This window comes from Rattus norvegicus, chromosome 3, assembly GCF_036323735.1.
Source record: "Rattus norvegicus strain BN/NHsdMcwi chromosome 3, GRCr8, whole genome shotgun sequence".
NCBI lineage: Eukaryota > Metazoa > Chordata > Mammalia > Rodentia > Muridae > Rattus > Rattus norvegicus.
In genome coordinates this window covers 49,361,641-49,388,995 of record NC_086021.1, presented here as the reverse complement: position 1 = coordinate 49,388,995, position 27,355 = coordinate 49,361,641, and the positions used below count along the sequence as shown (strand labels likewise).

The 27,355-nt window shown below is 37.3% G+C and overlaps 1 protein-coding gene across 29 annotated transcripts in view; it reads left to right on the top strand.

Moving 5' to 3' along the window:
- Positions 1-27,355, top strand: part of Gtdc1 (glycosyltransferase-like domain containing 1) — a 395,485-nt gene that overhangs the window by 182,599 nt on the left and 185,531 nt on the right. For 18 of the 29 annotated variants that reach the window (XR_010064658.1, XR_010064659.1, XM_063284086.1 and 15 more), the window contains one exon: positions 24,759-24,938. The exons of 3 other annotated variants lie outside the window; for them this stretch is intronic. Coding sequence is in view for 19 of the 26 variants with exons in the window: in XM_063284086.1 (XP_063140156.1) it covers positions 24,759-24,938 (180 nt within the window). In the remaining 7 variants the exon portion in view is untranslated. Of the gene's footprint in view, positions 1-24,758; positions 24,939-27,355 lie in introns of those variants that run through there. 8 more of the 29 variants (NM_001393689.1, XM_063284099.1, XM_063284102.1 and 5 more) reach the window with 3 other exon arrangements.

Here is a 27,355-nt window from a genome sequence, read left to right as displayed (position 1 = left end):
AAGTTTCTGAGAAGAATGTTAGTATGTGGCCTAGAGACCATTCTTGTGGTATTTTGGCCAAGACTGCTTTCTGCCCTTGTCCAAAAAGTATGCCTGAGGTTAAATTGAAGAGTTTTCGATTAATGGTGCTAACAGAGAAGATTTAAGGGGACACTAGTATTGACTTTGTTGTGTGGTAATTTGTGGTCACTCTTACGTGGATCTATAATGAAAAGGAGCCTGGTGGACACAGAGTTGAACATGTACAGTTTGAGGAGAAAGCAGCACCAGAAAGTGCGATGGAGCAAAGTGCAGTGGTCAAGGAGCTAAAATGTTTTAAAACAAGCCTGATGCTAAATGGAATAAAAGAATGTTGACCTTTGGGCAAGAACCACCCAGCTAAAATACCAACCTGTAAAAAGGACTGAAAAGCTTAAGCAGTGAAGGAACCTAGCAAAAACAGAAAATATAATCGAAATAAAAATATAATTGATGGAGCCCTCCTTCAGTGGGGCCATGTTGCAGCCCCATCAAGCTTCAGAACCTGGCAGCTTTAGTCACTTGGTTCTTGCTTTAGAGTCAAGAAGATAAGAAGGGGATTGTGGGATATTCCTCTGTGTCTGTGGAAATTCTGAGTCCAGGCATATGTCAAGGTTTCTCTTCATGGAGTCCTAGAGAGACCATTGTGCGAGGCTGTGAAGGTGAAGCCTGGTTTTGTGTTAGAGACATCAGGATTTTGAAGATATCAGACTTGTGGGATAACTGCCAAAGAAAGATAAACTGATCAGGTGTGAAACCAGCCCATGAGAGAGTAAGCAAATCTAAAAGGAGTTGCAGTTCTGAAGGTCACTTTTTTGATTTTGTTGTGGTTGTTATAATTCTGTGATCTGGTTTTTAATCTAGATGCACAGGGGGCTACAGTTCAGAGATTGCCTCAGTCTCAGCAGAGACTTGGAACCTTGACCCCTAAACAGTGTTGAGAATGATAGATGATGAGGGCTTTTGAATTTGTACTGCATGCATCTTTGCGTGTGCACTCTACTGTAACAGGCGATGGGAGCCAAACAGATCATCCTGAAATAAGCTAAACAGAGAAATGTGGGATTAAATTACATCGTTAATTTAATGGGCCTTATATATACCTATTGAACATTCTATGTGAACAGCAAAGACTACATATGATTCTCAGTCCATGGTTCTTTCTATAAAAATGACCACATACTTGGTCATAAAACAAGACTCAACAAATAAAGTTGAATTGAAATCACAGCCTGCATTGTCTCTGGTCCCAGTGGAGTCAGGCTAGATAACAGCAGGAGGAGAAAGTGTAGGGAGCGCTCAAACTCATAACTGAACACACTGCTGAGTAATACTGGGTTAAGGGTAAATCAAGACGAAGAGCAACACTTTTGTAGAATTGAATCAAATGACAACAGAATACACCAAAATATAAGGGACACAATGAAAACATTAATATAGTCAAGAGTTTGCCTCAAAAAAAGTTTCTAGATTTCTCAAATGAACACATTGTGTATAAAAGCCTTGCAAAATCAGGAACAGACAACGGTCAAAAGAAAAAATAGATGTGCAGGGGTAATCAAAATAGGAGCTGAAATTTAAGAAATAGAAATAAAATGAATATAAGTGATCAATGACATGTATTGCTTGTTGAAAAGATAAAAGATTGAAAAAAACTATAGACACATTAAACAGAGTGAAGATTCAAATTAATAAAATTAGCCCTGAAAGGGCAAGCATTACAGCAGACACTGAGGAAATTCAGAGAATCATAAGGATGTATTTTAAAATCTGTATTCCCTCAAACTGGAACTTATAAAACAAATGGACAAATTTCTAGATATATATGGCTTACCAAAGTCTATGAAATAAACAACTTAAGTAGACCTCTGACAGCAAATGAGATAAAAGAAATAATTAAAAATCACTCAGCTAATGCAAGTCTTGATAGGGCAAGCCTTTATGTAATTCCAGTTTTGGGAGACAGAGGCATAGGTGGAGACAGAGGTAGACAGAGTCAGAGGTGGATGGATCTTTAGGAGTTCTCCCCAATCTCCTTGACAGAATCCAACATTCCTTCCTGATAAAAAGCTGTGTAGAATCTAGGAATGCAGAGAACATACCTCATCGTAATGAAAGCAATATAGAGGAAGCCCACAGCTAACATCCTTCTAATGGGATAAAATTCAAAGGCTTTCTTCTACAAGCACAAGTAAGAAAGGGTATCTGTTGTCCCCCTTCCTCTTCAGTTTAGTGCTAGCAATTTTAGAGCAATAAAAGAAGTAAAACAGATAAAAGGGTTGCAGATAACAAATGAAGTCAAATTTCCTTCCTTCCTTCCTTCCTTCCTTCCTTCCTTTCTTTCTTTCTTTCTTTCTTTCTTTCTTTCTTTCTTTCTTTCTTTCTTTCTTTCTTTCTTTCTTTCTTTCTCACTTTCTTTCCAGATGATATTATTCTATACACAAAAGATTATTAAACCTACCAGAATCCTCTAACAGCAGTTAAGTACTTCCACCAAAGTAGTAAAATACAAAACTAACAAACAAAAAAGAATGCTTTTATTTTGAATATATGCTTTTCTTTTTGGTTTATTTTTGAGATTTTAAATTACTTAGAGTGTTTCTCCCTTCCCTTTTCTTCCTCCAAACCATTTCATTTGCCCCTTCTCACTGGCCTTCAAATGCATGACCTCTTATTAATATCGATAATGTATGCAACAGTAGGCTTTTCATATATAGATGAAAGCCATACCTGGAAGATCAAGGGAACAGTACCATTCACACAAAAAAAAATCAAAATAAAAATAGTAGATAAAAATCTTGGAGTAAATATAACCAATGAAATAAAGGGGTCTATAATGAAAAGTTGAAGACAGTGAAGACAGAAATTGAAGCTAGCAGCAGATGGAAGGCTTCCCCTGATTATAGACTAGCAGGATTAATACTGTAAAACATCTATCCTACCAAGAGCACATGAGAAAGGCAATGCCATTCCTATAAAAATCCCAACACAGTTCTTTAGAGAAGTTGAAAAATAACCTTTTGTTTCATATGGAAATTAAAAAATCCCAAGATAGCCCAAACAATTCTGAACAATAAAAGATAGGCTGGGGCTTTCATCACCTCACAATTCAAGTTATACTGTAGAATTATAGTAATGAGTCCAGGATCAAACTGGTATAGAGACAGATTTATTGATAATAAACTAGAACTGAGAATGAAAATAGAAGCCTTACTCTCTTAACTGATTTTCAACAAAGATACCAACAGTATTGTTGAGAAAAGAGTTGGTTTTTTTTGTTTGTTTGTTTTTTGTTTTTTGTTTTTTTACCAGATTATGCTAGTGAAAATGGATACTTATGTAGGTCTAAATGTTTTGCAGTCTACTTCTAATAAGGGTCAATCTCTCTAGCCCACCACCCAGTAGAGGTGGTGGAAGAGAAAAGTTATTAGGCTATGGGGGAAGAGGACTTGCTCAAAAAGAGTTCTTTGAGGGCAGCCTCAATCTTCTTTCTTATCATTTCAGTCTGTAGCAAATACCAAATACTTCTCAACAGCTGCAAACCAGTCCTCTAGGCAGGCAGATACCACACACAATCAGGCAGCTGTAGTCCAGTTCTCTTGGCAGGCAGACACCAGACATGAACCAGCAACTGTAGTTCAATCCTGAAAAAACTGGGAGGCGAGCCATCTGGCATGAGGCCATACTGTAGAAGCGACAAGCTGCTGTAGGAGCCTCATGAGCAGTTCTCTCAATGGTGGTGTTACCACAAGTTGGTGTACAGTGAACAAATACATGTGTGTTGTTAGTGAAGAATAGAGAGATGGTGCAAATCAAACCAATACTCAGTGCTCATGTACCACTGACTGTGGGGTCATCTTTATTCTCCTTCATCATGGGTCCTTTCATGTATTTGGTATATCAGAACATCCTTTCCCTGTGTCTGCTTCAGGAAAACCTTTGCTTTGCTTTAGCAAGACATCCATTTACCTGTATGTCCCAGCAAAACATCATTTGACATAATTGACTTTCCAAAGAAAGTAGAAGTTTCCACTTCTTAAATGCCTATAATAGAGTGAAACTAATCTTACCTTTTACCTTGCAAAAACCTATACTTCCAGTCTACCAAGGCTTTAAATGAGACTCAGTATATTGAATATGAGAGAAACATGAAGGGAATAAGCTCACATAGTAGCACAGGCATTATTATGACCAACAGTTAATAGATGGTGCTTCGGGGTTGGGGATTTAGCTCAGTGGTAGAGCACTTGCCTAGCAAGCGCAAGGCCCTGGGTTCGGTCCCCAGCTCCGAAAAAAAAAAAAAAAAAAGAATAGATGGTGCTTCATCAAGGTAAAACAGTTTTCTACAGCAAAGGGCTGCATTATTTGAGGTAGATAGAGGCAGCCTGTAGATTGGGAAGTCTTTACTACCTACAACTGACAGAAAATTTATATTTAGAATATACACAGTACTGAAAAAACTAAACAGTACAACTAAAACATCCGGAAGTAACCCGGATTAGGTTATATGTAATTGGTTGTTGGTCAGTGTGTTGCTATGCAGACCCAAAAGCAATTCAGGCTACTGCCAGTGCTGTTGGTTGCTCTTTATAAACTGTTGATAAGTCCTGATATGCTGAAGATAACACATAACTCAGTGAACACAGAGAAGTCAAGCTTGTTTCTAACTAGAATTTTTACTTCTATTGAGTAATGTTTATGGTCCTAGAAGGTACTCTGCACTCTAACAGAGGAGAAAGGTAGACACAAACTCATCTGTAAACCTGGAAACCTAATGTGGTTACCTGCCTGCATGATATGTTGGTGGAAAAGTGGCAACAAAGTTGTGTGAGTATCTAGTTAATATCTTACTGGTTTAAAGGCCTACTCCTTGAGATGGAGCATACACCTGATTCTGCCTGGGTTGCTAACCCTGAGAATAGATAGCCCATGAACTGAGAAAGAAACAAATATTACTGTTCTGCCAAAGAAACATAAAAATAAAATGTCTCTTAACAACATTCTACAATGCTCATAGGTCTCCCCAAATTAAATATGAGTAATTTTAAAAGTGTACATATAGAAATATAAATCTGTATAGAAGTCAGTGCACTAAACCATTGATTTATGTCATATGTTCTTATACATGTTCCCTCCTTATCACCTACTTACCATTGTGTTATTGTGAAAGAACTTTATATCTTATAATTTGTTGTGTACATATATTATTATATATTAGAGTAATAATCTTTATGTCCTTAACATGTGTTTTAGTTAGTTTCCATTGCTGTGAACAGACATCATGACCAAGGCAGCTCTTATTAAGGAGAACATTTAATTGGGGTGGCTTACAGGTTTAGAGGTTATGTCCATTATCATCATGGCAGGAAGCAGAGTAGCATTGAAGCAGAAGAATTGCTGGAGAAGGAGCCAAGAGATAATTCTACATCTTGATCCTAAGGCAGTCAGGAGTAGACTGTCTAGGCAGCTCAGAGAAGGGGTTCAAAGCCTCAAAACCCACTCCCACAGTGGCCAACTTCCTCTAACAAGGCCACACCTACTCCATCAAGGCCATACCTCATAATAGTACCTCTCTCTGGGTCAAGCATAGTCAAACCACCACAACAAGTATCTGATGTGTCAGTGTCTGTATTGACTGAAAACATAGCCCTAAGGAAACAGCTTCTAATTCTGTTTGTCAAAGATGGCATCATACAATAAAAGTAAACAATCTTTTTTACATTTTTATGTTTTAGAGGATCTTCTAGAAAGTACCTTATCAGTTTAAATAATGAAATATGTACTCTGAAGCCCGAGAAATCCATAGCTCTACTCCTTAAGCAGACTATCATTTTTATTATATTGACTACTAGTACATTGCTTTAAAATAACCTAACATGTCTTCCTGTTTTTCTGGTGTCCTGTAGTTACACAAAGAGCTTTGGGAGTTAGCAAGTATGTTTTCATAAAGCAAACACAAAGGCTGGATGTTAAAAGGGAGATGAAAAGGAAGGAAACCAGTTAAGAAGGCAGATAGACACTCTTAGTATCCTCAGCTTTATGGTATTGTAAGGCGAGAGAAAACTTCCAATTTCATAACTTTTTTATTTCAATTTCTTCGTGGGTTGTGATGCTTTGGAGAGGTTATGGTAAGAGTACAATTAAGCATGATTTCATTGTGTCCCTGCACACACTCTAGCATAGTAAATTACTCTTGATCAAAAAGGTAAGGTTGAAAAGAAATTCAGAGAAGCATTTTAAATGGAAAGCAGTGTTGAGAGCTTAATGCTTAGAGTGAAGGCCAATCCATGTCAAAGGAAATACAATTCCATACCAAACATTACATGAAAGATTGATGTAATTACAGATTAAATAAAATGATTCACAATGACCAGAATGGACTTGTTAGGAGGGAAGTTATGTTTTTCAGGATAAGATGGAATGTTATATTTCTCTCACAAATAGTGCAGAAATATATGATGATCAGTGTGTGTCAATGCAAGTATAGGATATATAGAGAGAAGGCATAGGAAACCCCCGTGGAGCCCGAGAAATATTAGAGTCACCATCATTACTATTTTATGTCTGGAGTTTAAAATCCAAGACCTTGATTGTTCTAGGAAACACTTCTCTGGAACCATGTCCTTCAACCCTTAAAATCATTATCAACATAAAGAAACCAGCAGTTTGTTTTTTCACATAAATAATACAGGGATTGAAAGGTAAAAGTTTTCTCTTCCATTTACCAAGCAAATGCTGTCACAGTAATCTGATAATCTAATAATATGATGCATAAAAATGTAAGCAACATTAAAGATACAAAAATTATATACATACATAAATACACATGCTTATTCTCCATGTGTATGGTCTTTACTGATTTGTTGAAAGTACATGACAAAAGTTGATGCTGTAAGTGAGTGAGTGAGTGGTTTCAGTTTTGATCCACATTACTGAGCCATCAACATGTCTCACACAGGACTTGAACCCTGGTATGGGCATTGTTCTCACTGCTACAATTATCCTAATAATTCTTTTGAATATATTGCATATTGATCACATTAACTAAAGAATTAAAATTTGAAATAGAGTCCTCTTAACTTTGCCTAACTTGTTTACCTTTGAATTGATTAGAAACATTTTTAAAAGTGAACTCCAAGTCTAACCTAAATCTTATTAAAACATTATTTAATTCTCCCAAGAATGTTAGTCTGAGTAGTAGATAAAAATGTGGCGTGAACTGAATTGTTAGGTCAGTCACTTGTAGTTGTTAAATAGCTAGAGTGTATAGAGTACGATACCTTATACAAGAGACTTTATAGACACCACACAATGACATTAGCAAACAAAAATTATCTCACCTTTCCCTCTTTCTGCCCAAGCAAAATAATCTAGAGATTGGCAATGTTCCTAGATCTGTTTTTAGAAGTTAACTAAATTTGGATTCTTACACAGTATATTAAAAAGGCTGATGAAATGTTCCTTTAGTAGATTCCAGACTATAGGTTTTACTGAGCTTCAGTGGTATTAGAAAATGTTCATTGCCTAAAAATCATAGGCAGTTTATTCTAATATAATTTTGGTAAATGACATCTTTGATGAAAGGACAAACAGCACAAACTAAAAAGTAGTTAATGAAATTAGTGAAGAAACTTGTTGTTTGAATTTTTATTTATTATAGAATTGGATTTGTGTTACAAAACCCAGAACTGATTAATTTTGTTAATTGGTTCTACATTACCATAACAAGGGCCACTGGTTAACTTACTTTAAACAATTAAATCAGAAACATATACTCTGATTGGTCCTAATTATCACATGAAGGAATGGAAACCAGAAATGAAATATATTATTTACCTCTTTTGGTTGCTGTAACAAAATGTCTGACAAAAGCAATATTTAAAAAGGAAGGTATATTTTGTGTCATAATTTGAAGTCATAGTTCCTCATGATAGGGACAGTCAGGTGGTAGGAGAATGAGGAAACTTGTCACCTCACGTCTACAGTGTGGAAGGAGAGTGAGATGGTGGTACTGCTGGTCAACAACTTTCTTCTTTCTCTTCAGCCTGGGAACTCCAGCCATAGAAAGACACTGCCTTGAAATAGGTGGCTCTTACCACTTCAATGAACTGAATCTAGAAAAATCTCTCATGTTCATATTTGGAGGCTTGTTTGTAGGTGTTTCTACTTACAATGAATATTAACCATCACAAGCCCACTTATACTTGACCCCCAAGTATAATTTTTAAGTCATCACTTCCCTTCTTTGTCTCCATAAACTCATGGACATCTTTTCATGCAAAATACATTCAGTCCAAACTTTAAATTTAAAACTTACAATTGTTTTAAAGTTTTAATACTGTTAAAATGTCTGAAATCTCCTCGAAAACTCAAGGTCCACCCTTAAGTGTGAGCCCTTGTACAGTGCAGGCACAAAGGACGTTCTTCTAGTATACAGTGGCATAGAGTCAACCTCCTCTGGACAGGGAGTGGTGGACATAGGAAAGTAAGGAGTGATCACATCAAAGTAGTACAAGCCCAGCAGTGCAAACACCAAACTTGCAGCTCCTTGTATGGCATCTGAGGCTCCTGATGGAGTCCCTTTGTATAGCCTTTCCAGTTCTTCTGCCTGTGGGACAGGTAGCCTCATTCCTGGGTGAGCTCCACTCGGTACCTGCAGTTTTCTTTGCTCAGCAGACTTTCCTGATTATGACATCCTCCAACATCTTTGGGTCTCTAATACAGCTTAGGTTTCCCCTTCACAGACTCATACTGTGAGCTCTAAGCCTTCATTGCAGGGACTCAGACCTTGTAGACTCAGATCTTAGCAGCTTTCTGAAACATGATATAAACTCTTTGACACCCTCAGTTTTACAAGTTTCAAGCCTGGAAAACTAGTACCAGGGAGCCAATGTTGCCAGTTATGCCAGTAGATCAGAATGCAGCCAGGCCCTGGAGGCTCTCACTACATTTGCCCTTGTCTGAGCCTTTTCGGGGGACACACTTTCCTAGATGGTTGTTGTGAGGCATTTCCTTTTCAGTGAATTTGTACTTCCAAAAAATGCAGATTTGATGGATGGGATCTTTCTCATAGGTTATGTTTCTTGTCCAAATGTAGATCCTCCAGTTTCATTTTAATAGTGGTAGCCTCTTTACTAGAACACCTTGCCAGTAACTTTGACTCACATATTTTTTTGCACTAAACTGCAAGTTTTCCCTATCTTTCTGTGCTACACTTTGGTTTCTTTAACTGTAGAACAGAATGAGAGCAGTAAGATAACCACAACAGAGTCTCTATGCTATCCTGCCTTGGATTTTCCTTCACAAAACAAAACACTTCATTACTTTTTTGTTCAACCACTGTCAAGTGTTCAGTATACAAGCTGAATACAGATAGACTGTAAGCACAGTGAACACAAATGGCCTCTAGTGTAGTTCCCAATAGAGTACTTGTTCTCCTCTGAAACTCAATGATCCAGGAGTCCATTGTCTGCATTGCCTTCAGCCTTCTGGTTTTCCAACTTATCAGCTGAGTGGGGCACCAATGTTTGGTTATAACATTGTAGGACTTGTTTATCCTAAAGTTCCAAACTCTCACCCATTTCTTCCATGAAATACTTTCAAAGATGAAGAACATGGTCAGGGTCATCACAACAGTAACCCCATTCTTGGTACTACTTTTCTGTATTAGTTACTTTTATGGCAGAATAACTGAGAAAAGCAGTTTAAGTTTAGTTTGGTTCATATAATTTTTTTTACAGCCTTTGATAACAGAGAAGGTACAGTGACAGGAGGGTAAACGGCTGGCCACACTACAGTCAGGAAACACTCTCCTCCTTCAGTCTAGTATCCTAGCCCATAGGCTGTGACTGCTTGTGTACTGTCTTCCTACCTCAGTTATATCTCTTTGATAATGCCCTTACAGCAAAAGATTTATGAATTCAAATTCCATCAATTGCCAATCAAGAGCAAGCACAGAATCCGCTAGAGCATTTTTCTTTATGCGCATCGGTGGTTTCGCAGTCTGTGGTATATCCATATAGAGGAAGATCCACTTGATTCTGTCAGGGATCAGAATGTTCTGTCTGCCCTCAGAACTCAGTGACCTCAGGTACTCCGCCTTCAGATTTCACTCCACTCTTAGTTTAAATATTGATTAATGCAATTACTCAATAGTGTATTTATATACTGTAAACATTTTACTATATGGAGATGTTCTGACTAGTTTCATGTCAGCTTGACTGGAGCTAAAGCAATCTGAGAGAGGAAGCCTAAATTGAGAAATGGCTTTAGGTAATCCAGTAGGGCATTTTCTTAATTAATGATGGATGTTGAAGGGCTCAGCCTGCTGTTCGGGGTGATGCCTTCCCTGGATTGACAGTTCTGAGTGTAATAAAAAATAAGGCTGAGCAAGCCATGAGGAGCAAGCCAGTAAGCAGCACCCTCCATAACATGTGAATCATCTCCTACCTCAAGTTCTTACCTTGTTAGTTCTTGCCCATTGATGATGAATTGTGTGGAAATGTAAGCATGTTGATTTTGTGTTTTATCACACCCGAACTGAGAGAGGACATCACCATATTGTTGCTCTTTGAAAGAATGCAGCCTACATTATTTTCAAATACTTTTTATTACCACATGCCACAGTAATTTTTCCCCTACTGCCACTTAAAGTGATATTAGTATATTTTCTTTATATGTTTAAAATAAATGGATCTTTTAAAAATAAAATTTATTAAAATCTGTTAAATTACCTGTATCTTAGACAGTAGATAAATTAGGTATAAGGGTTATTGACTTTGGAAGATTTTATAAGGACTCTATTGCATAGCAGCATATATAACTGCATTCTTTACTAAAAAAAATGAGCAGAAATTAGTTTAAGTAATTTAAAAGACAGTATACATTTTCTATTAAAAGTTTTATTGTTAATACTTTATTTTTATATTTGTCTATTTGTATTTTTGTATGTATAAATATTTTAAGTGCATGTGTGTTTTTGAATCACGTTTATGTGTGGTGCTTTTGGAGGCAGAGGGGTGTTTCAGATCCTCTTGCACTGGAGTTACAGATGAGTGTGAATAGCCTCGTAGGTGCTGGAAATTGAACCTGAGTCTTCTGTAAGAACAGCCAGTGCTATTAACTGTTGAGCCACCTTTCCAGTCCTAATGCTGTTCAAATTATAAAAAATAGTATAAAATAACCTGATAGAATAGTTTAATATTAACTATCAAAATTCATGACCTAAGACGTATAACTGTATAATCTTTCTTCTTATAGTCTTCTTATGTTCCTTCTTATATAATATTATAATAATAGTATATTTATAATTTGTCCTTTGGTAAGTTTTCAGTTTATTTTGTATGTGTGAGCACTTTTACATGCTCAACGTACAACCTGTAGGATTCTGTTCTTTCCTCCCACCACATGAGTTCAGGGTTCGAGATTAGGCCATCTAACTTAGTTGCAAGCTAAATAGTCTGTCTGTTTCTCTGTCTATTTACCATTTATTTATCCTTCCATCTGTCTATCTGCCTGCCTTCCTGCCTGTCTGACTTCTGTCTGTCCTGTCCATCTGTCCATCCATCTGTCTTATCTATTAGAGAGATATAGTGTAACCCCAGCAATCTTCTCAGTCATGCCAGTCTTCCTCATCTCTCCTGAAAACACAGTAGTTCTTATGACTCAGCCTTTCAAGAGCTAGAGTTACACATGCCATCATAATCCATTTCTTAATATTATGATTGAAACCCATGATTAGAATAGAATACTAGTTATCTGTTTTTCATGAATCCACATCTAATATTATAGGCTTACTTTGTAATGCCACACATCAATTATGAATAGGACACATAATTTTTTTTTATGTATTCTGTCCCTTTTCCCACATCTTCTTACTTTCTTTGATGAATATAGTCGGGCCCACTGGCTAGGGCTTATACATCACATGAGTCATTGTTTCCGAACCCTTTGGTTGCTATTACTTGGAGTTGACTTCATCTATTTTGGTTCCTGATTCGTTTGAGATCACCATTCCCTCTCAAATTCTTCATCCTTTAAATTAGAGGGATCAATCCTAGTCCTTTCCTTCTCTTCTCTCTTCACCTTTCAGTTCCCAGTTGTAACTATCTCATCCAAATTTTTGTTTTTATTCTTTTCTCCCTAAATTCCTTTGCCTTGTCCTGTAGGCCCCTTCTGTAGTCTTGATGTCTCTTTTCTTCTCACCAGTTCAGTTTTGCACATTGCTTGTGAAGTTTAGTGTATGATTCATTTACAAGATTTTTCAAAATCCCTTCCTAAATTCTGGGTGGAGCTTGTTCTTGACATTTTAACTAGTGTTCCAGCTTTATGTGCGGAGTGATCTAGCATGTTCTTCAAGTCGTATTCTTTGAAACCAGTATCTTTTCTTGGCCATTGTTCATGTCACATACCTCTTCTCGTACTGTCTCTGTTATTTTTCCCTGGAACAGTGTCTGCTTGTCTCTTTGCGTTTTCTTTTGTCTTTTTTGAGAGACCTAAAAACAATATCGGGCTTTTTTTTTTCTTGAAAATTCTGTGTAAAACTGAGAATGATTTAGGCATTAGAGTGAATGTTAACTACTTCCTTTTAATTTGATTCACTGATATTTATTAGATTAATCCAAATCTTTTATTCAAATGAATTGTCACTCAGATCAAAAGGAACAACCATGTGTAACATATCTATACATCTTTGCACTGTGAAGACTTGTTTCAGTAAACACTATATGTAGGTGTCATTTCACAGTACACATAAAATACGAGTCCACTAATACAGACTAAATTAAAAGTAGCATACCCAGAATTTATGGTGGGTTTTCTTTGAGTTATCTTATTTATTCTACTTACTGGTAAATTTTCATAACTTACTTGGTTCTTAGATCATCTAATAATTGGCCTATGATTTTCTTTATATATTATGTAGCATTAATTTGAAGGCATCACAATAAAATCTGCTGTAGTTGTTTTTACTACTTATTTGAGCTATATCTTGATACTTTCTTATTATGCAATTGGATTAAAAATTTTAAATTTACAACTTGTATAAAAGACAAGAGAATGCAGCCATGACTACTATTTTTAAAAAGCCTCAATCATCTCTCAGTACCAGGCACATTCAGCACCCTCCCCCTTCCCCAGTCCTCAGACATACATGTTAATGTCCATGTCTCTAATAGGGTTAGAGAACAAAACTCATCACACTTAAACATTCACTCTAACGAACCACTGTTGCTGTGAGGACATGGGAACGGGGCACTTTCAGGGAAGGGTTTGTGTGTTCGCCTCTAACCTCCAAATGACCAAACATCTTTGTGGCAGTTATGGTTGGAAGTCTGCTCTCACTGTCCTTTGTCTCTGGACCTTTCTGTGTTTCCATAATACCTAAGTATTAGGATCTAAGATTGAGTGCAGTTATTCCTTTGCTCACATCAGAGATCCCTTTGTCTGCTGCTGCATAGTTTGGAGCCACATTTGAATTCCGGTTCAGCTGCATGGTAATGCAGTCTCCTTTCATAATTTATATTATTCTACGTTAAATGTGCATGAAGGAAAAGTGGCTCTACCTTCTCTTAAGTATTTGAAGTATGGGGACCATTTTGATATTTTTTACTTGATCAGCTGTAGGAATATGTGTTGGTTAAACTATTTTAGTTATTTAAATTTATAGGTTAAAATACAGTTGAAAGAAACTGCATTCTAATCACAAGCTGATATATGTATAAAAAGTGAAATTAATTCCTAAGTGGATGACTTTTCTTTTCTTAATTTTTACATTAATCTTTGAAGGTAAATTTATTTTTGTCTCTAGTTTTCTTTATTTTGTGTTACTTCTGTATTCTCTCAAATCCACTTTGTCTCATCTGAAATTGTCTAATCTTCTACTTTAATGTTATTACCCATTCATTCTTCATTTTAAAAGCCAGAGATGCAAAACTCCACCCTATATTAATGTAATTTTACAGTTAAGATTTTATGTCACAGAAGTATAGACATTTAAAGTTACAGTTCCCAGAAGAATCTTATTTCAGTCACATTGTATAAACTGATATTAAAGCTGAAATGTATCATCATTACAATAATGCAAAATACTTATACATGCATGAGGACACAGTTATAGTTGTTTAGGGAACCATAACTTTGCATTTTCTGACTTTCTTGCACATATAGTTTCAGCCATAATTTTAAGTTAGTGCATTTTCCTATTTGACTCTAAGGTAATGCATTTGTTGCTCTGTTATCTCAAATGTAAGTTTTTGTTGGCTTTGTTTTTTCTCTTCTGTATGTCTATAAACCTGTACATAGATCTGCTATCTCCACAAAGAAAAATTCTGTACAAAAGTAGTCTTTTAGCTTTGTGTATGGTGTTATTCTCTCTGTATCCCTTTTCTACACACACACACACACACACACACACACACACACACACACACACGTTACATTCTGGCACATTATAGAAGCAGGTATTCTATCACTACCTGCTGTTGAAAGTGTTGATGATACTGAATTATTTATTCTATCTTTTGCCACACTATCCAAAATCGTTTTGGGTACTTTGACACATTTTGGTCTCTTCCATATGGATACTTCATGGTGGCAGAGTTGCCAGATGCTCAGGTTTTCAACAGTCTTAGTTTGTCAAGGAGAATTCTTGGGGAGAATCTTGCTTTGTAACCGATTCCTATGGAATGATGAAGTATGAACATTTATTTGAAAGTATTTTTTCTAAAGCAAAGCATTAGTATGAAAAGGTTACTATATTGTCCCACTGGACAGCATGAACTTTGGTGAGTTACCGAAGGACCACTTTATCACTCAAATACCTGGTGTCATATTTAAAATGATACTATATAGGACTATTTGTAAATTTTGGGATAAACAAATTCGGGCATCTTTTACCATTTGAAATAGCTAAGTTTTGCTGTCCCATATTTCTGCTATTTATTTACAGATTAAAAAAAAAACAGTCAATTATTTGAGTTGTTATTGAAAACCATTTAGAATGGTAAGGTTTTTTTATAAAATTTAAAATCATATACAATCCCTTTCCATTTTCAGTTTATTTTAATTGATCTCCTAAAATCTGGCTTTGGGTTATTTCCTCTCTCAGACCTATACTAAGAAATTGAAATTGCAGAATTCTCATGGAGAATTCAGGAAATCAGTGTTTATAAAAATGTTTGACTTTGAAGTAAAACTGTAAAGAGTCACAGTCCTGGAGCCTCCACCTCAGCTTTCCCTGTCAGAAACAATGGACTGCATCTGGACACTTTTTCTCTTAAATTTCTTCAGTATTTACTATTTACAGTATACTTTGTACATTTGACATTTGTAGTAATTGTCCAGTGATACCATTGGAATCAAAGTAATATGCAAAACAATCAATAGTACTAAATTATTTAAAGGTCATTTTTCAAATGGATTACACCTATTTCAGAGAAGAGTTAGAAGAAATATCTTAGAATTAGCAAACCAAAATAGGAGTAGTAATCCAAAGGCAGTGATAATGTCTATGAAAATAACAAAAAAAGTTACAAATCAAGTGATAAAAAAATGTAATGGGAGGGATTGGGGATTTAGCTCAGTGGTAGAGCGCTTAAGGCCCTGGGTTCGGTCCTCAGCTCCGGGGGGGGGGGGAATGTAATGGGGGGAGGGAGCTGGAGAGAAGACTCAGCGGTTATGAGCACTGTCTACTCTTTCAGAAGTGCTGAGTTCAATTCCCAGCACCCACATGGTGGCTCACAACCATCTGTAATGGGATCTGATGCCCTCTTCTGGTGTGTCTGAAGACAGTGACAGTGTACATACATAAAAAAATAAGTTAATAAGTCTTTTAAAAAATGTAATCGAGTAAAGCATTGCAGAAAACATGTTTAGGGCCAAGAGAGACAGACCAGCAATTAAGAGTGATTTCTGCTCTTCCACAGAGCCTGGGTTGGTTTCCATACTAACATCAGGCATCTTGCAATCCAGCACCTAGGATCCCACACTGTTGTGGCCTCTGTGGGCATCTGCACTCAGTGTTTGTGTGCATACACAAAACTTAAAATAAAGCCACAAAGAACTTTAAAACAAAAAGCCAAATGTTCATACGTAATGAAAAAATAGGAATTTAAGATCTATTATAGAATGGATATTTAAATAGTATCTTAGTTTGTGCTGTATAGTTATATAGAAGTGACTCAGAAAAAAATAGAGCCACTATATTATATTTTTGCTTATCCCTGCACAACTGTAGAAATAGCTTAGTTGATATGGACAGACAGTTTTATTATTGTAGTCGAGTATTTTCATTTCCACTTTGAAACAAATTCCAGGCCTAAATGATGAAATTGCCTGAGAGCTGCTGCATATCTACTTCTCCCTTCCTCGCTGTCTCAGGCATGTATAATCCCAGGCTCTCTTACTTACATGGACTGAGAGTGAGCTGGTCTTGCTTGTCAGTGTTCCCTAGATACGTGTACAGGTAGACAGCACTGGGAGTGTCATGACAGCACTGGTATCCAACTCCACACTAGGGTCTCCAGTCATCCAACTTTATGGTGTGTCGAACGCAGCACCAGAGACTCTCGAGTGAAATGCACTGAGGGCAAAGGCCATTCCCATGTAAAATACACTGTTGCTGGGAAAGAATAGTCATCAACCACGATGACTTGATTACAAGATGATTTGAATTACAAATATTTCACATATTAATTTCGTTTATGGAGCTAAAACATTATATGAAGTGTTCCCAGAACACTCCGTAAGATAAATGTCTTTGCATGTTAATTGACTGATTTCTTTAAGACCGACAATCACAAATCCCCAAAGATGACAGAAATTATTATTATGTTATTATACATTCTTTATCTTTATACCAAGTTGACACCCAACTTTCCCCATGAGTTGCTTTTCTTTAGATTGCATGTTGAATACTTGATATATTAGAATGATAAAGTAGAAAATAATACCTGAAATGTCATTAGGAGCTCTAAGAAGGAAGTAATGGCTCAATGAAAACTGACATCACATAACTCTTCCTAGGATTGTGTTTGGTTTTGAAGTATAATGGGGTATGAATGTTCCAAACTTCCTCTTCTAATGGTGGGAATGATGACTGCATGGAACACATTGAACAAAGAATCAATTAGGTTTTTATTCAGTGTCATTGGGGAATGAATAAATGGCCTATTCAAAGATAATTATTAAGAACTATTCAGAAAGTTTACCTGTTATTGAGGAAACAAGAAAGATTCAAGGTGTGGCATATTAGGGGAACCATAGGATACTAAAGTAAATAGCGACATGTCTGTTATCTCTCATCATGTAGAGTGTGTGTGTGTGTGTGTGTGTGTGTGTGTGTGTTTGAATGGGAGGAAACATGGTGACATAATATTGGAGGAACATTTAGAAAAGGCAGGTAGTAAACCAAGTGTAACATTTGTTAACAGATGTATTTAATGATTTAGGTCATTTGTTTAACTAAACCTTCATTTTTTCTTTCTGTTATATATTCTTGGTTTATAAGGTGGCCTTTGCTTTTATTCAGCATTTCTAAAGCCAGTATCTTTATTTCTGTACTGTTGTAACCTATTATTTTTTCCTTTAATTGAATTTTTTAATTTACATTTCAAATGTTATCCCGTTTCCCAGTTTCGAAGACATAAACCCCCTATCTCATTCCCCTCCCCTTCATCTATAAGGGTCCTTCCCTCCCCAACCACTCCCCTTCCCCTCCCCCAGACATTCCCCTGCATTGGGGGTCCACCCTTGGAAGCACCCAGGGCTTCTCCTTCCATTCGTGCCCAATAAGACCATGCTCTGCTACATATGCAGCTGGAGCCATGGGTCTGTCTGTTGGGTAGTGATTTAATCCCTGGGAACTCTGGTTGGTTGGCGTTGTTGTTCTTATGGAGTTGTAAGCCCCTTCAGCTCCTTCAATCCTTTCTCAAATTCCTCCAATGGGGATCCAGTTCTCAGTTCAGTGGTTTGCTGCTAGCATTTGCCTCTGTATTTGACATGGTCTGGCTGTGTCTCTTGGGAGACATCTATATCTAGCTCCTGTCAGCATGCACTTCTTAGCTTCATCAATCTTATCTAGTTTTGGTAGCGGTGTATATATGGGCCACATGTAAGGCAGGTTCTGAATGGCCATTTTTTCAGGCTCTGCTTCAAACTTTGCCTACATATCCACACCTATGCAAATTTTTCTTCCACCTTATAAGAAAGAGTAAAGCATCCGTACTTTGGTCATCCTTTTTTTTTTTTTTTTTTTTGAGATTCATGTGATCTGTTAATTGCATCTTGGGTAATTTGAGCTTTGGGGCTAATTGCCACTTATCAGTGAGTGCATACCAAGTGTGTTTTTCTGTGATTGAGTTACCTCACTCAGGATGATATTTTCTAATTCATTCCATTTGCATATGAATTTCATAAAGTCTTTGTTTTTGATAGCTGAGTAATATTCCATTGTGTAGATGTACCACATTTTTTGAATCCATTCCTTTGTTGAAGGACATCTGGGTTCTTTCCAGCTTCTGGCTATTATAAATAAGGATGCTATGAACATAGTGGAGCATGTGTCTTTGTTGTATGTTGGAGCATCTTTTCGGTATATGCCCAGGAGAGGTATAGCTGGGTCCTCAGGTAGTAGTTCAATATCCAGTTTTCTGAGGAACCTTCAGACTGATTTCCAGAGCGGTTGTACCAGTGTGCAATCCCACCAACAATGGAGGAGTGTTCCTTTTTCTCCACATCCTTGCCTGCATCTGCTGTCACCTGAGTTTTTGATCTTAGCCTGGTTCGAGGTGGAATCTCAGGGTTGTTTTGATTTGCATTTCCCTGATGACTAAGGATGTTGAACATTTCTTTTGGTGCTTCTCAGCCATTCAATATTCCTCAGCTGTGAATTCTTTGTTTAGCTCTAAATCCCATTTTTTTAATAGGTTTATTTGGCCCTCTGAAATCTAACTTCGTGAGTTCTTTGTATATTTTGGATATTAACCCTCTATCAATTGTAGGATTGGTAAAGATCTTTTCCCAATCTGTTGGTTGCCGTTTTGTCCACATGACAGTGTCCTTTGCCTTACAGAAGCTTTGCAACTTTTTGAGATCCCATTTGTCGATTCTTGATCTTAGAGCATAAGCCATTGGTGTTCTGTTCAGGAAATTTTCTCCAGTGCCCATGTATTCAAGACTCTTCCCCACTTTTTCTTCTGTTAGTTTGAGTGTATCTGGTTTGATGTGGAGGTCCTTGATCCACTTGGACTTAAGCTTTGTACAGGGTGATAAGAATGGATCGATCTGCATTCTTCTTCATGCTGACCTCCAGTTGAACCAGCACCATTTGCTGAAAATGCTATCTTTTTTCCATTGGATGGTTTTGGCTTCTTTGTCAAAAATCAAGTGACCATAGGTATGTGGGTTTATTTCTGGGTCTTCAATTCTATTCCACTAGTCTATCTTTCTGTCTCTGTATCAATACCATGCAGTTTTTATCACTATTGCTCTGTAATACTTCTTGAGTTCAGGGATAGTGATTCGCCTAGAAGTCATTTTACTGTTGAGGATAGTTTTAGCTATCCTGGGTATTTCATTATTTCAAATGAATTTGCAAATTGTTCTTTCTATCTCTATGAAGAATTGAATTGGAATTTTGATGAGGATTCCACTGAATCTGTAGATTGCTTTTGGTAAAATGGCCATTTTTACTATATTAATTCTGCCAATCCATGAGCATGGGAGATCTTTCCATCTTCTGAGATCTTCTTCAATTTCTTCCTTCAGAGACTTGATGTTCTTGTCATACATATCTTTCGCTTTATTGATGTAGAGTCACATCAAGTTATTTTATATTATTTGTGACTATTGTGAAGGGTGTCATTTCCTCTATTTCTCAGCCTATTTATCCTTTGAGTAGAGGAAGGCTACTGATTTGTTTGAGTTAATTTTATACCTAATTTTGTTGAAGCTGTTTATCAGGCTTAGTAGTTCTCTGGTGGGATTTTTGGGATCACTTAAGTATATTATCATATCATCTGTAAATAGTGATATTTTGACTTCTTCCTTTCCAATATTTTTCCCTTTGACTTCCTTTCATTGTCTGATTGCTCTGGCTAGGACTTCGGGAACTATATTGAATAAGTAGAGAGAGAGTGGGCAGCCTTGTCTAGTCCCTGATTTTAGAGTGATTGCTTCAAGTTTCTCTCCATTTAGTTTGATGTTGGCTACTGGTTTGCTGTATATTGGTTTTACTATGTTTAGGTATCGACCTTGATTTCCTGATCTTCCCAGGACTTTTATCATGAAGGGGTGTTGAATCTTGTCAAACGTTTTCTAGCATCTAATGAAATGATCCTGTGTTTTTTTTCTTTGAGGTATATAGTGGGTTTTGTTGATGTATTTCTGTATGGTAAACCATCCCTGCATCCGTGGGATGAAGCCTAGTTGATCATGATGGATTATCATTTTCTTGTGTTCTTGGATTTATTTTGCTCGAATTTTATTGAGTATTTTTGCGTCGATATTCATAAGGGAAATTGGTCTGAAGTTCTCTTCCATTTTTGGGTCTTTATGGGGTTTAGGTATAAGAGTAATTGTGGCTTCATAGAAGGAATTGGGTAGCACTCTGTCTGTTTCTAGTTTGTGGAATAGTTTGGATAGTATTGGTATGAGGTCTTCTATAAAGGTCTGATAGAATTCTGCACTAAACCCATCTGGCCTTGGCTCTTTTTGATTCGGAGACTTCTAATAACTGCTTCTTTTTCTTTAGGAGTTATAGGGTTGTTTAGATGGCTTATCTGTTTCTCATTTAACTTTGATACCTGATATATGTCTAGAAAATTGTCCATTTCTTCAAGATTTTCCATTTTTGTTGCATATATGCTTTTGTAGTAGGGTCTGATGATTTTTTGAATTTCCTCAGATTCTGTTATGTGTCCCTTTTTATTTCTGATTTTGTTTATTTGGACACACTCTCTGCGACCTCTGGTTAGTCTGGCTTATGGTGTTTCTATCTTGTTGATTTTCTCAGTGAACCAGCTCCCAGTTTTGTTGATTCTCTTTATAGTCCTTTTTGTTTCTAATTGGTTAATTTCAACCCCGGGTTTGATTATTTCCTGCCTTCTACTCCTCTTGGGTCTATTTGCTTCTTTTTGTTCTAGAGCTTTTCAGTGTGCTGTAACGCTGTTAGTGAATACTCTCTCCTGTTTCTTTTTGGAGGCACTCAGAGCTATGAGTTTTCCTCTTAGCACTGCTGTCATTGTGTCTATAAGTGTGGGTATGTTTGCCACGCCTTTAGAGCTCTGTCTGTTTAATTCCTTGAGACGTCAGTTGGCTGAATTCTTTATTGGATGGCGCTACAGGCATGCATGTCCTTGTGTGTAGTCCAGTCACTCACAAAATATGTAATGAATGAGAGGAAAAATGCTTTTCTAGGTTAGTGTAGTCCTTTCCATTCTTTTGTTTTTCTCTTTTTCTAGCAAAGATTGTAATAGGTACCATTGACATAAAAGTATTGAGTTCATCCTAGTATTAGATGATTAAAAATTGATAGTGAAAAGGTAAAAAATAAAGGTCCGAGCTGCAGGGCATTACAGCTCATTCTTTGCTACTACTTAGTTGCTCCTGTCTTGTCATTTAGTGTTCAGTCTCTTCTGTCATGCCCCTTCTTCCAGCTCACTCTCACTAGTCACTCTAGTCAAAGCATCTGCATCGCAGCTGCTATTGTCTTTTCTTTTTCTTCTTTCTGTCCTCCCATCATTCCCACAGTGGAAAAGTAATTAAAGTGAAGTTGTCTGGTATTTAAAATAATCTTAGTTTTTTGATAAAATATGTAAGTTATAATAATACAAGCATAGTTTATACTAAAGAATCCTCAGCATATTAGATAATAGAATATAAAAATAACTTGCTCTAGTTAAAGATATTATGTTCCTGTTAATAAATTGAACTGAAAATCATACGTAAGATTTATTTTTGAGTAGGCAGTGACCATGCCTTACTATACTGCTTTAAATTTACTCATTTAAAAGAGTAGCTCAGGCTGTCCTCAAGCTTGGACTCATGCCTCTGCCTCCTGAACACTGGGATTACAGTCATGCAATACCATGTATGTCACAAGTACTTTTTCATGTAGTGAAATATGAAACATACTATTAAGAGCAGACAGTAAAACTTTGCAAGTTTTCTATACTTCACTGCAAAGTGAAAAGAAGCAACACCCAAATCATTTTCCTACTTAAAACCTCCCAGCATCTCCTTGCTGTTCTTTCTGTAAAATAGAAGAGTGTGTTTGTGTCTTTCAAAGGTTCATATACTTTTTCAGCCTCGTCCTTCTTCAGACTGAGCAACATCCTGTGTCGTCCTGGTCACTGTGTAGATCTTGAGCTACTTCTTTGCTCCTAGTCTACCGTCGCTGTCTGGTGCCCACTAGGTTAGAACTCTCGCAAAAGAAATGTGGGTGAGTGATGCTCGGTGGAGGAAGCTATGCTTGGCGACATAGTAGGGGTATTTGCTTTATAATTTAGTGTTTAAAACAGCCCAATCTGTCATTTTAATCATCAGGAGTGGGGGAAAAACACATTGACCCCTTCAAGATTTAGCCAGTAGATTAAAGTGAGTGAGTTAACGTGAATTTAGAAGTTAGATTTTCAACATTCAAGTCAAGATACTGTTTAGGAAAGTCAGGCATGCAGTCGTATGTAGGTACCATGTGTGAAGGAGTGTTAGATGGCCCATTTAGATAATGCTGGCAGTGGCCAAATATAGTTATTTCTCTCAGTTATTTTGGATCAGTTTTACTTGTTAAGTACTCATCACTGCATGTGACTGGTCCTGTGTTGACAGCAAGTTCAGTTTTTCTCTGAGAAGAACAATCCTGTGTGTCCGTGCTGTTTTCATCTAAATGCTCAGCTCATATGCCTACAGTGCTTAGCTGAATTTCAGCATCATTATACACTAGGAAGAGAGTGACAAGTATGTGGCTTTCATTCAAACTGAGCAGAAAAGAGTAAATCTCATTGCAAGAATGAAACAAAAAAAGGCATGTGTATCGATATGATTGCAAATTTCTAGATGGATGTTACTAGGCCTATAATATTTGCTCATTTAGTTAAACAATTATTATAGCAACTTATTTGTACTTGGGCAAAGTGGTAAGCTAATATTTTTAGTGATAATTTGATTTTGGTAGATATTCTAAATGTACGTTTCTTTTACAGAGATAAAGTTCTAATTTAAAGCTCTTTGGTGATCTACAAACAGCTTAGTGCTGTAGTAGCATTGTAATAAGTACAAATCCAGCTTATACAGTGATTGTAGTATGTCATGTTTATGAACCATTACGCAACTACTTTCTCTGGGCATGACATTAATTTAAAAATATCAAGCTTAAAACCTTGTAAGATCTTTCTCCTGAGATAAACTGCTCAATGTAACTTATGCTCAAGTAGTAGCTGGCACAAAGTACCTCGTCCGAATGGCTTTTGGTCTCACCTTATGGCCGTTCCTGCCAAAGTACCCCTCAGGATGATAAAGTACTTCTTATGAGGCTTATTCACATGGTACCTGAGGCAAGAGGAGCATCAGTCGCTGAAGGTTAGGTCCTGACTGAATGATGTCTTTCATTGTGTAATTTTTGACTTTAAAAAATTGGTAGTTTGAGCCAAAGTAAAGTGTTTCTGTGGATTATAGGTAGCTACATCTTTTACATTTTTGTTACTTATGTGGTGGTTGTTGTTGTTGTTGCTTGTGGTTTTTGTTAACAAGTGTGATTGTAAAGAAAACTCAATGTTTTGTACCTTGACTTTTTAGTATTAATCTATAAGGGTTGTCTGTATGTTCTCACTTGTCCAAGTGCTGCCCCCTTTTTATCTTTCTCTATACATATGTGGTAGCAGATTGTCAGGGGGCCATTTCCCAGGAATCTGAATCTCTTAGTACTCCCTTTATGTCAGTTCCTCTAATGCTGTGTGTATGACTCCTTGAGAGACACTTTTCATCCTCCTGGGCTGCCTTGACCAACATTTCTGTTCTTCTCAGCTTGCCTCTGTCACACAATAGATATCTTAGTAAATGGAGAGAGAGAGAGAGCAAAGAAGGGATTTGATTTACTTATAAACATGGATAGATAGACTTCCAAGTTTTTCTAGTCAACCTTTTATCATTTTCTATTTGGTTTATATAAAGGGTTTTACATATTTAGTGCCAGCCATGTGAATCACTAATAGAGAAAATATTTTAAAATATTTTTATTAGTCTAAGGATTATAGCATATTTTAAAGAGGCATTGAAAAAAATATGCCAAGAAAAGAGACCACACTACACAAGTATATTGCATGAATCAAACAGGGTTTTGTCAAAAAATGAACATGAAGACGTCCTGCTCTTATTCTGAACTTCAATAGTTGGTTGCATAAAGAAGTCCACGTAATGAAACTGCAGCAAGTACTCCCCAGCCGGCCTTATCTCTGCTCCTGTTGTCCTCAGAACCTCTCTTGCCTCTTTCAATACAATCCAGCCAGTGTGTTTATCTTTCTCTTCTTTCCTGTTCCTCAGAAACAAAGCTGAACTGAGACCGGTGCAATCCGACTTTTATAGTTCTTCACAGTTACTTTTTAAAAGATCAGAACTGCATGAGACTTGCCTCTGCATGGTACTATACAACAAGTATTTATATGTCCCTACAGAGATACATGTTTCTTGGGGTAGAAAGAGGAAAGAGGGGAGAAGAAGTCAGAGGGTGGCCCTTGAAGCATGTTTAGTTTCTTTCCTAGGGTCCTCTTTGCAAGCTCAGTACTCAACCTGGCTGAACTGAGTGCACTTCGGCCTGATCTGGGAAAATTGAAGAAGATACTGTACTTCCATGAAAACCAGTTGGTATATCCTGTCAAGAAGTATCAGGAGAGGGATTTTCAATATGGATATAACCAAATTCTCTCATGGTAGGTATAAATCATGTAAAATTTATTCTTTGCCATCTTTTATCCCTTTTTCTCAACCCAGATTTTTAGGTGTGGGCAATGCATGGACACAGGCCAGAAGAAGGCTATGGGTGCTTTCTATAACTCTCTGCCCCTTCCTGTGAGACAGCCTCTCCGTAAACCTCGGGCTTCTGTTTCTCTTTGCTTTACTGTCTTCCTAGGAACAGAGGTTATAGGTAGGTACGGATGCCTAGCATGGGTCCTCATGATTTTGAAGCAGTTTGTTTTACTGATGAGCTATTTTTCCAGTCCACATCTTTTCAGATGGGTAATTTGTAAATCTGGAGATCATTATAATTTAGGAGCAGATTAACTCAGGTATAGGCACTTAAAGATTCTTTCCATAATGTTATGTGTATTTTTGGAAGATTTATAATATCATTGTTATTCCTTCTTTGAAAAACCTTTTTTTTTTCTAATTTTTGTACCATTTTATTTTGTCTAGTTTTCCAGAGCATAATATGTTTTATTTTTCTTTTGTTTTATTGGATATTTTCTTTATTTACATTTCAAATATTATTCCCTTTCCCGGTTTCCCCTCTGGGAACCCCCTAATCCCATCTCCCACCCCCTGTTTCTACATGGGTGCTCCCCCATTCACCCACTTCCCTGCCCTGGCATTTCCCTTGAGGCATTGCACCTTCACAGGACCAAGGGCTTCTCCTCCCATTGATGCCCGACAAGGCCTATCCTCTGCTACATATGCAGCCAGAGCCATGGGTTCCCTCCTTGTGTCCTCTTTGGCTTGTGGTTTAGTCCTGGGGAGCTCTGGGGTATCTGGTTGGTTGACACTGTTTTTCTTCCTATGGCGTTGCAAACCTCTTTACCTCTTTACCTCCTTCAGTCCTTTCTCTAACTTCTCCATTGGGGTCCTCATTCCCAGTCCAGTGATTGGCTATGAGCATCCACCTCTGTGTTTGTCAGGCTCTGGCAGATCCTCTCGGGAGACACTGTCAGCATACACTATTGGCATCCCCAATAGTGACTGAGTTTGGTGACTGCATGTGGGATGGATCCCCATATGTGGCAGTCTCTGGATGGCTTTTCCTTCTGTCTCTGTTCCACACTTTGTCTCTTTATTTCCTTCTGTGAATATTTTGTTCCCCCTTCTATGAAGTACTGAAGCATCTACACTTTTGTCTTTCTTTTTCTTGTGCTTCATGTGATCTGTAAATTCTATCTTGGGTATTCTGAGCTTTTGGGCTAATATCTACTTATCAGTCAGTACATATCATGTGTGCTCTTTTGTAATTGGGTTACCTCACTAAGGATGATATTTTCCATCCATTTGCCTGTGAATTTCATGAAGTCATTGTTTTAATAGCTGAGTAGTACTCCATTGTGTAGATGTACCACATTTTCTGTATCCATTCCTCTGTTGAAGGGCTTCTGGCTATTATAAATAAGGTTACTATGAACATAGTAGAGCATGTGTCCTTGTTATATGTTGGAACATCTTTTGGATATATGCCCAGATGTGGTATAGCTGGGTCCTCATGTAGTACTATGTCCAATTTTCTGAGGAACCTCCAGACTAATTTCCAGAGTGGTTGTACCAGCTTGCAATCCCAAGAGAATTATTTCTTTTATAAAAATTTCAAATTTGTGTTAATTGTACATTTCCTGGAGCATGGTCAAATTCTGAGTGTCCTACCCCTTGATAGATGTGTGTCCTTACTGTCCACACCCCTGCTCTAAGCCATTTATTATGGAGAGTGGTATTTGTTTTATCCTGTCACATTTTGTATGAGGTCTTGCTATGATGACTTCCTGTTTAGCTATCACTATATTTTGGTGAAATAGGTTAGGGTGGGCATAGGGGTTTTCCTAGATGTTTTCTCTATCTTTTTCTCAACTGTGCATCTGTAGTCTTTGATAACACTTCAAAGTAGTGTATTATGCTATGACGTCTGAAGGAGGAACATGCTTTTCACATGACTTCTGGCAGCAGCACAGACAGGACTCCTAGTTACAGTAGGGTCATGGACCCAGACAAGGCCCCTGATACAATTGGGATCATGGTACACTGACATGTATTCAGGCCACAGCATAGACCAGGGGCAACCACCCAGGCTTTGGTTTTAAAGTGGGCCATGGACATCAACAGAAACCCAGATGCAGTAAAACCATGGGCCTGGACATGGCCCTCTGCATGGACATTACTATAGACTTAGATGGCAGTGCATACTACTCAGATCAGTATTAGCCCCAGTGGCAACACGGTCCATGAACATCAATCAACATGACTTCAGTTATAGCACAGACCTTGGTCATCTGTGTAGTGTTTAGTGATAGCATGGGCCATGGATATCAACACAGACCCAGCCACAATAAGACCACGGACCCAGGTAATAACACAGGCCACCTACATTGACATG